The sequence below is a fragment of the Periplaneta americana genome, chromosome 4, assembly GCF_040183065.1.
Source record: "Periplaneta americana isolate PAMFEO1 chromosome 4, P.americana_PAMFEO1_priV1, whole genome shotgun sequence".
NCBI lineage: Eukaryota > Metazoa > Arthropoda > Insecta > Blattodea > Blattidae > Periplaneta > Periplaneta americana.
In genome coordinates this window covers 94,152,532-94,163,308 of record NC_091120.1, presented here as the reverse complement: position 1 = coordinate 94,163,308, position 10,777 = coordinate 94,152,532, and the positions used below count along the sequence as shown (strand labels likewise).

The window sequence follows — 10,777 nt, the reverse complement described above, 5'->3', positions numbered from 1 at the left end:
GACTCATACAATATTTTAAAGCAATTATTGCTAATCTTGGAATAATACTGTAGAATCAGAAGACAATGATGACAAAAGACTATACAGCTTTCCTCCTTCACGATACATGTTCATTCGATACTTGACATATTAGGTGAAAGTTTAACGAGTAGCTTTGAACACCCGTGGAATACATATGGCCGAGTGCACCAATCTCGGTTAGAATGCGTGGTTAGATACCCATAACTAATAAGAATATAAATCGATGCATCATCAACTTTGCTTGGTTACGAAACCGCGGTTAATTGTCGCGTGTTTATTTCGCCATTATTTCTCTCCGGAGCAATTCATCATAGTATTCAGGAGGCTGTGAAGCGATATTATAAAATATTGTATAAATGGTTGCAATTTGTATTTATTCATGTTCATATAGACGTAGGCCTCTTTTCTATTTATAATTCCTTGAAATAAGAAGTTATGGAAAGGAAATAAATTAAAAAAGGAAGAGGGAGAGGGGGAGAGAGAGAGGGAGGGAGGGAGGGAGAGGGAGAGAGAGTACCAAATTTCAACGCATACGGCAATTAATTTTTACTCGATCTTGTTGAGAAATACTATAAAGGGATAATAGAATATAAACAAACTGATGGCGTGACAATGAAAAAAAGTAGCTTGAGTTTTTCGGTGTGTCATGTAAGTTAGTTAAAATTACGTACAATTTTATCCTATGCTTCATGCGTGATGCAGCAACATTTTTATCCTATTATTTACATCTGCTTATTCCTCAGGTGTTAAGTATGCCTACAGAAAAAACCTACAATAATTTAAAAACAGGCTATTAATATTTAAAGAGGAAGTTACTGAAAGTCGCCAAACCATAGTTCAAAAGTCGCTAGATTCCTTATTACTAATGGATGAATTTTATTTTTGTCGCTAGAGGATCCTGAAAAATCTCTAAATCCCTGTTTAAGCAATAGAAAAGTTAAAAGAAATTGTCTCCTAAAAATAATTAAAAGTCGCTAAATTGGCAACGCTGACTATAGTCTGTAAGCATGGGCGTAAGTTAGAGTTCTTCTGAACGTAACCTAAAATACTATTTGTCCGACATTCTGCATCACTAAATTGATTTAAATCAAATCTACGATTCGCCAAGCTCGTTCCTGAATAATCCTTTTTCTGTCAACATTATTTAATGTCATATCCTGTAATAAATCACCTTCCATGCCTCCAAATGCTATGACCTGACGCAGTTATTATTAATATTTTTTGTCTTTATCGTATCCAGTCTCTCATAATTGGGCAAAAACTCTCTCGTACTGCATACCGTTAATATGACCACCGTATTCCGTCACGTGGCATTACAGTATACTGTATCAAGAAACGCGTTATTGCAAAAACTCTCCATCGTCATACTCCATTTGGATTCATTTGGTTAGCTACTTAACCGCTCGCACTCGACCGGTGAGTAAATTCTCATGGTTAGTGTGGTTTAAGTCGCAACCGAGTTTGATGCCGCAGACAAACAACATAATGCGTGGTTAACTAATATTTTGTATATTTGTATATTTATTGTCATCAAAATTATACAGGGTGTTTAAAAATACGGGGCATAATTTCAGGTATGTATTTCCCACATGTAGACAATCAAAATAGTTCATTACAACATGTGTCCGGAAATGCTTCATTTCCGAGTTATGGCCTTCACAACATTGAAATTCACCGGAACGTTTTTCTTTCCGCAGGTCGTTGCCGTCAAAGGAGACATTAAGAGGGCACTCTGACAGTTCATTCCGAGGCGAAGGTTACATTCAGTGTTGTGTAAGCGTTAGACTGTGCGACATGTATTCAAATCAAGAGCTGGCAAAGATACACTTCACGTACGGTAAGGCGGACGGCAATGCTGCGCTGGCTCGTCGTTTGTACCAGGAGAGGTACCCATAGCGACAATGTCCAGATCGGAAGACATTTGTACGTCTCCATTACTGTCTGTGCGAGTATGGAAAATTTAACTCTCCTGGTTTGGGAAGGGGACGGCCAAGATCTACAACTCCAGAAGTACAGGAGGAGATTCTGGAGGCTGTGAACATGACTCCTTTCATCAGCACACGAAGGGTAGCGTTGCAAGTCAATGTTCCTCATACGACTGTCTGGAGACCATTGAAAGCGTATCAATTATATCCTTATCATTTGCAACGTGTACAGGCCCTGTCACCAGCAGATTACCCTGCACGAGTTAGGTTGTCAGTGGTTCTTGCAGCAGTGTGGTGTAAATCCGAACTTTCCTGCCTTAGTATTATTTACAGATGAAGCACAGTTCACACGAGATGGCATAACAAATTTCCACAATCAGCATGTATGGGCGTATGAAAACCAACCCACGTGCAACTGTTCCATCTCATCACCAGGTGCGGTTCTCCCTCAACATGTGGGCCGGTATCATTGGTGATCGATTAGTTGGACCCCATGTACTTGTAAACAGACTTACGGGGCAGGCGTACACAAACTTCCTGGAAAACACCATACCTCATGTTTTAGAAGACACTCCACTGATCAATCGTCAACACATTCACTTCTTACATGATGGCACACTTCAGTCGTACGGCTCGCCGGTACTTGGATCGAAGGTTTCCTGATCGATGGATAGGTAGAGGTGGCCCAATTGCTTGGCCTCCACGCTCACCTGATCTGAACCCTCTCGATTTCTACTTGTGGGGCAATTTAAAATCATTGGTTTATTCGTCTCCGGTGCCTGATTTGGAATCCCTTCGGAATCGAATTGTGGCATGTTCTGAGGACATACGCAGTACTCCTGGAGTTTGGGATCGTGTTCGCAGGTCAATGAGACATCGATGTGAGGTCTGTATTCAAGCAGGAGGTGGACATTTTGAACATCTTCTGTAATGACAACGACCTGCGGAAAGAAAAACGTTCCGGTGAATTTCAATATTGTGAAAGCCATAACTCGGAAATTAAGCATTTCCGGACACATGTTGTAATGAACTATTTTGATTGTCTACATGTGGGAAATACATACCTAAAATTATGCCCCGTATTTTTAAACACCCTGTATACAGTGCATTTCTTTCACACTGCGGCCAGCCACGGCTGCTCGCAAGCCGGCCACAGCAGCTCGGACTCCCGCCGAAACAGTTATATCACGCAACTGGGATTCCCGCCGCCCGCGCATAAGATTTGCGCATGTTTGTGGCAACAGCAGGTTGTGTGAGTGAACAGCAGTCTCACTGAAGCCACTGTCTAGTTTGTTTCGTTCCTGTTCCATGTGTACAAATGTACGAGTTTTGAATGCTAATTACGTTACTAGTGTTATTAGTGCTTGCGCAGTTTTCCACAATGCCTCGACACGATTACACATTACCACAAAGTAGTTTTATGTACGACACATATGTGACAACAAACTCTTGTATGGAAGTTAGAAAGCGATTTGAAGCTCAATTTCCCGGTTTACCTATCACACACAGAGAAACTGTGTAAAGATTTGAGAACAAATTCAGGAAAACGGGATCGATTCGCGATAGAAAGCGAAGAATAACACGATCCCCTGGTTTAACTGTAGGACCTATGCGATTTTTATCTATGGGGAACTTGAAAAATAAAGTGTATGCAACAAACCCTCATACATTGGAAGAACTACAAGAAAGCATCATGCGAGAAATTGACTCAATTTCAGATATTGAACTCTCGAATGTGAATGAAAATTTCCTGATAAGATGCCAGAAATGTTTGGATAGAGAAGAACAACATTTCCAACATCTCTTATGATAAGGTATATGCTTATATTATTATTGTAAGTATGAGAACGTGAAGCTGTAGCGGGGATATTTAACTGTTTCGGCGGGAGTCCCAGCTGCTGTGGCCGGTGTGCGAGCCACCGTGCGCTGGTCACAGTGTGAAAGAAAAGCACTGTACAGTTTGTGTATCATCCGTTAATGGTAATCCTATTACATTTCTGGTTAACTAATGTATATTACTTAAACGTTCCTAACCGAGATTAGTCATGGTTCGAATCCTGTTCAAAACTTAAATGGTGAGGTCAAATTCCGATGCTATACCAAATGGTGCACTGCGATATCTCTCCCCTCCCTCCCATTAGGTTACTTTTATTTTCGGCTTCCTTTCAAAATTTCTCTAGGTTACTTCAATGAAAGGACGAAAAGGAGTGAGACAAGTTGCTAACCGACTTTATTCTTCCCACAGCCCCATATTTCTTTACAACGAAGAGCGATCGCACATCTATTTATTGCTTCTCTTTTATTATAATGGATTCTAAAAACCAATGCGTCGTTAAACAATGTACACCTAACGCAATATTATAGTTCGAAAGCTATCCTGCGAGTCTTAAGATCGATGGGTATCCCGTATAGTCGAAATGTCCTGTATTTGAAGATAACATCTGTATGTTAGGTTGATCAAAGCCCCATAAACCCCGTATCTTCTTCATTCTTGGATACACTCTTTCAACCCTTTCTGATCTGAATTTGTTTTTTGTGGGTGAAAAAGTTTTTTCTTTCCATCTATCTTGTATTTTGACCTAATAAAAGAGGAATATTGGATATTTTCTCGAAAAAATTATTTCAGATTAGGTTTTATAAAACGATTCCATTTGGAGTCATTGGAATGTCGATAAGGGTACGAACCAAGCAATGTACTATTATTATGTTGCTAGAGAGGGTATAATATTTAGTGATTCCAAATGGACTCATTCGAGCGGAAAGGGTTAACACTTATATAATCACTGATGAACGTTATTGAACATGTAATAACTACTTCACAGTGTTAATATTGTAAATTTCAGTGGTAAATTACGCAAACCACGTCGAAACTAGTCAACCAGGTAATCTACCACCAAAATTTACAATATGTATTAACACAAGTGAAGTATCGTAGTTATTACTGTTCAACAACGTTCGCGTATTTTCGTTAAGTTATATCGAACAAGTCAAATGTCTGTCATCGATCTTGTTCTAACGTCATGAATTTTTATAGCACTGATTTAAAGTAGACTTACTTGTTTTTATTTTTTTTATTTTATTGGGTTATTTTACGACGCTGTATCAACATCTAGGTTATTTAGCGTCTGAATGAAATGAGTCCGGGGTCCAGCACCAAGAGTTACCCAGCATTTGCTCGTATTGGGTTGAGGGAAAACCCCGGGAAAAACCTCAACCAGGTAACTTGCCCCGACCGGGATTCGAACCCGGGCCACCTGGTTTCGCGGCCAGACGCGCTGACCGTTACTCCACAGGTGTGGACTCTTCCTTGTAAAATTAAGCCTACATGTCTTCTGTTATAGTGACATCTTCTATCACGTAAGAGCATATATATTTATATAATGTTGAATTTCTCAGATTTTGAATATTCTACTATTAACAACTTTAGAAGTAATTTTTAAATACAAGTATTGTGTTGACGTAACCCTGATTGAATTGCCCAGTCTAACGAATAGTAAATAGAACGTTTATGGTTTCAGTAAAGGTTTCTATGTGTATCTGTATTTACACTAAATTATTCATTATACAGAAAAGTACACAGGCACTTCACTTAAATAAAATCTTTTGTTTGAAATTTAGCTAGAACAGAGTCTTGGCAATATTTATTTCCTGATTGCCAAATTCGTGTGTAAAGTGATGGATTCCAGATGTCCCTTACTGTCATTCTGAACATCTGACAGCTATAGCCCACACTCGGAACTACTTGTTTTGCTGTTCTTACAGGAAAAGCCGCTGTTTATAAACGTTTGGATCGTGGTCAATTCTGTGTTCCTGATGACCGCCATCGTCGTGTTCGTGATGAATCTGTTCATGGCATTCCTGGACGACGAGCCGCCACTCAAGTCCATAGGTGCCAGCGCCTTGTGTATAGGTATTAAAATATAGCTAAAATAAGTAAGGGAGATGGGATGCGTGGCTAAGGTTCTCGAGTTGACCACCACGTTTGCTTCGTTGTGTTGCAGTGACAACGTCCTACTTCATCATCGTGGTCAACAGCTTCCACCACAAACTGGACCACAGACAGGTGGCTCCAAGGGCGCCTCCCATCGTGTTCGTAATCGATCCGCCCCCAGAACCCGATCCGCCACCGCCTCCATATACAGAAGATTTCGAATTGTTACCTCCTCCGTTCCATGCAGCTGTAGAACTACACCCACCACCCTCGTAGTTCTACAACGGAGATGGCTGTTCTATATAACCATTCACTAAAATTGACGCTCTCATGACTTTGTTGTGAGGAATGTTGATTCACGACTTTAATAAGAGTCTAACGTATTCGGTAGTGTAATAGTCACCGAATTTGCCGTTGGGTTCAAGTTCCGAAGGCTCAAACCCGACTGAGAATAACGAACAGTTATGGTGCGATGAAGAATCCTCTGCATGAAAAGAAAGGAAATTAGACGTTCCTTGTCATAAACTAATGGATTATCCAGGCCATATTATCGGCCAAAACTCTTCCTAGTCTCGCCAGATTTTCTTGCTCTGTTGACAGACTTTCGTCTCCATTGAAGAGAGAAACGAAATAACTGAAGAGTACTACAAATGGAGCAGTTCCGGAAGAGAAAATACGATTAAATTATTCTGACCGAGATGACAGTTCTTTGGAATATTTGGAAACGTGGTTTGTAGAGTCAAACTTCACTTCGACCAAACTTCCATGTTGTTCCACAAAGCAGACAGATACGTTCTTTTTCACGGAACTCTGTGATTGCGACCAGAGCTTTCTTTGACGATATTGTCACCACACTAATAACAATGTGTATTCTCTTAGAAGTATTAAGTGGCAATAATAACATACGACATCACTCGAAAACAATGGGTTGTGTTCAGTTCTGTATTTAGTTTGGCATTTTGAGAGCCGACGTCCTTTTCCAGGAACATTGACATTTGGTACTATTGTATTTATTTAGTTACTTTTATTTTCTATCGTTTTACATTTAAATATCCCTCAAATCGTCAGATTAGAAGCCTACTTAAATTAACTAAAAATTAAAATTGATATTTACTGTTGAAGCAATAAACAGCTACTTGTAATTTCAAACATAATTCTTAATACTGTGAAATCATCAGTTTCCCTCTCTTTATTGAATCAAACTGTTACATTATAAACTATCCTAGAACATTTTTCCAAGACAACGTACTATATAAAATCCCAACCCATATTTTCTTTATCAAAGTGTTATTTTAGAAATGTTTGAAACCTGAATCTCGTGAATCGGAAGAGAATATTTTTTCCATCTCTAATCTGTAGGACGTCTCGTGAGACTTTATTGGTCTATTCCTCTGATGGACAAAGCAGCAAAGAACAGAGGAAAGGGGTACGTATTAGGACTTCGCAGTGTTTAAGGGACTTGAAAAGGCGACCACAATATTATAAATCATTTAATTCAGATCTAAAAAATAAAGTCTATCATCGATATACCTAACAACAGCTATTGCAATGATCTGATCTCAGTCCAAAATGTTCAAATTTGGATGTGAACTGCCGTTATTTAGGTTTTTAAGTCCAATACAAAGCGGTATTGATCCAAGCATATAGACTATTCAGTACTAGTTAAAATACAGTGTTATTTATTTACAAACTTATTGATATAAACAATAGTGAAATATTTAGAACTGATAGATTATTATCATTTTCTGTTATTGGTTGTTTATAAAGTTATAGATAAATGATCAATGATTAATATCAATGTGCTTGTCATAAGAAATACATATAACGTAAACATTGCCAGATTAGGCATTATACGTATATTCTAAAATTTAAAGACTGTTTTGTAAATGTCGTAGTTTTATAACAATGTGTGACGATAACTTATGGCATATTTTTATTTATAAAGTTTTAATTTAGCATGTGGACGGTTCTAAGACGTGCTGCTTCGCAGTGCACTGAGCGCGTATAATCGATACCAACTTGAAACTTTAAAATTGTAGAGCTTACTCATTCGTACATAAGTAGGCCTATAGTGTTCCAACAAGAAAGCCGGATTTAATAATGTGAGCAAATGCAACAAAAGCAGATAAGAGAATACATAACAGTGTTGCCAACCTAACAACAAGAAGACATAGTTGGGACATTGCGCCATTGTCTTGTTGGGTTGGTGTCACTGTTATCTGTTTTTGTTCAATCATTCACATGATTAAATCCGGCGTTCTTGTTGAGACACGCTTTATATGGAAAGAGTTTTGCACTAAAATGACAATTCTAGAGTACCAGTACTTGTGAGTAGTATTACTTGTATCAGTATTATAATAAATTAATGCAGTTATCTATTAATTACAAATTACGTGATTGGTGCTAACGAGCAGATACCTGAATCGAAGGCCTTAATAAGTAGATGATGTAGGTAGTATATCTGTGCATACATAACATTTTTTTTACTAGGCTAGAAAATTATTAGAAAAATTGTAGGCCTATCACATTCCGATAGCAATCAAAGAAAGTGTTCCAAGTATCCATCCTCATTGTTAACTCGACGGCAGACTGGCTTGCAACGATACCAATAAGCTCTCATCCGCCTCCACAATTCTGCGCCAGCTCTGATTATTGCAGGCATTCCTGAGTCTATGCCTGAGTGTAGCTCTTCATCCGTAATTTCCACATGGTAAACTAACTCCTTCAGATGCCCCCACAAGTAGGCCTACATATTTAAATCGAGGGTTGAGGGATTTTGCCAGCCGAACGACACGACTTTCTCGACCAATGCATCGATCCCGGAAATAACTATCTATGTAGTTCAAAGCATACAGTCAGAATTCGTTCTTCGCCATAAATCCCAGATAACCACAGCTTGAGCCGTCTTTTGTATTGCAGGATTAGAGATTTGATCTTCATTACCACTTGTGGACATAAGTTAACTAATTTTTGGACAATAATATTACCTAGTAACTTACGTACCCTATCAAATTGCATTGAATTGAGTTTAGTTTTACTTTTATGTCACACAAATCGCACAATCTTCTTGTTTGTGACTCTATACAGGTAGACTTTAATATTTAAAAATCTGTGCTCTTAAAATGACCTAATATTAGTTCTAATCTCAATAGAAAATGGCATGACATTAATAGCAGAATATATAAGAGATTTTCATAGCACTAAGAACCAAGTATTTTTTTGTTTAACCTAGGCCTCTCATACCTGTAGGAATCTTAAAAATATTTTTCAATGAATTTTAATGAGAATAAGTAAATAAGAAGAAACAGATAATGTCCTGTAGACATTTCACTATCTAGAAAACTGTAGTGCGTTTCTTGCTGATCTGGAGTTTCGCTCGGGCATGGGTTCGATTCTCGCTTGGAATGATTATCTGGTTGTGTTTTTCCGAGGTCTTCCCAACCCTAAGGCGCATGTCTGGTAATCATATGTCAAATCCTCGGCCTCATTTCGCCAAATAACATCTGGTGTCACCAATTTCATCGACGTTGATATGACGTCGTTAAATAACGTACAAAGAAAAAGTAGTTCATTAGACCGAAAAAGAGAATAAAATTCTAGTGGCTGTCGCCAAAAGCATTTATTCTTGCTCTTCTATTTCCTGGCTGTCCGGCCTTGAATATCTAGTAAGCCTAGCGCCAATGTCGCGACGCACGCGTGTACGTGTCACGACAGTGATCGACCAACACATGAGCGTTACGAACTACAACGTGTGTACAAAACATTGTCACAACATTAAACAGTACCGTTATTTCCCATAACGATTGTCCTGAAACACAACTATGGTCCACGATATGAAGTTCATTGTAGAAGTAACACAGACCGTTCGTAGATAGCTGCAGTGACTTGACTTCAAACTAAGTACAGCAAAAACATAGATAAACGAGGTACTACTACGTTACGGAGTACAAAATTTGAATGGTTATATTGTGGACCATAGTTGTGTTCCAGGACCATAGTTATGGGAAGTGACGGTAATCATTTTACAACCACTGAACATATTTGTATTGTCTGTAAACATCTGAGAGTCTTAAAAATTATTTGGTAATTGTCCAAATGAAGTCTACATAAAGATAATTTGAACAGTAATTAAACAAAATGATATTAATAAAATTCGGTATTTAAGCCTTTTATTTATTTAGTAGGCCTTTTCGAATACACAAACTATTTACACGAAGGCCTAAAATAAATGAATGCAATAATGTCAAACATAAAACTATTCCAAATCGATATTTAAGCGTAATTGAAGCTTTTACGAATTTGGTAAGAATAAGTAAAGTGTAAATTTACACTATTATTTAACAATTACACTTTTAAATCACAAACATATTACTGATAATGCGCCCGATGTACTAAAACGGAGAGTTAAATTTATTCTACTTAGAACTCTTTGGATTTTGATACAAGAGAGTTTCAATTTAGGTAAACATCCAAATAGTGTTAGCTTTATAATTACAGTAGAACACACGGAGAAAATTGTGCAAGAGCTGTAGCTGTTATTTTTATGACGCTTAAATGATAGCAAGGGAGATGAAGTACTCAAAGACAACCTAATTTAACATAATCTTTGTTTCCCACAAATTTCAGTTCAATTCGTCATTTTGGGTTTTGCGGCGTAGAAAGCTTGGCCAACGGTGTTCCGCAGCAAGGAAATATTGAATAAAATTTGTAACCATCGTAGTGAATCTAAACACTAAAAAATGAGTTTCGCCAAGACGACACATTACCTTCACGTCATGCATTTCACAACATTTTCTTTATCATGTTACGAATCATATTACTGTTTATAGTATATTCAATATAAATAATTTAGTCGATCTGGTTGGCGAGTTGGTATAGCGCTGGCCTTTTATGCCCAAGG

General features: G+C 38.0%; 1 protein-coding gene across 2 annotated transcripts in view; it reads left to right on the top strand.

Moving 5' to 3' along the window:
* The window catches only part of LOC138698848 (uncharacterized), a 38,636-nt gene extending 30,451 nt beyond the window's left edge, over positions 1-8,185 (top strand). For both annotated transcript variants that reach the window (XM_069825062.1, XM_069825063.1), the window contains exons 5-6: positions 5,709-5,856; positions 5,948-8,185. In XM_069825062.1, the coding sequence (XP_069681163.1) occupies positions 5,709-5,856; positions 5,948-6,153 (354 nt within the window). In that variant the 3' untranslated portion in view covers positions 6,154-8,185. The remainder of the gene's footprint in view (positions 1-5,708; positions 5,857-5,947) is intronic.
* Positions 8,186-10,777: the final 2,592 nt, after the last annotated feature.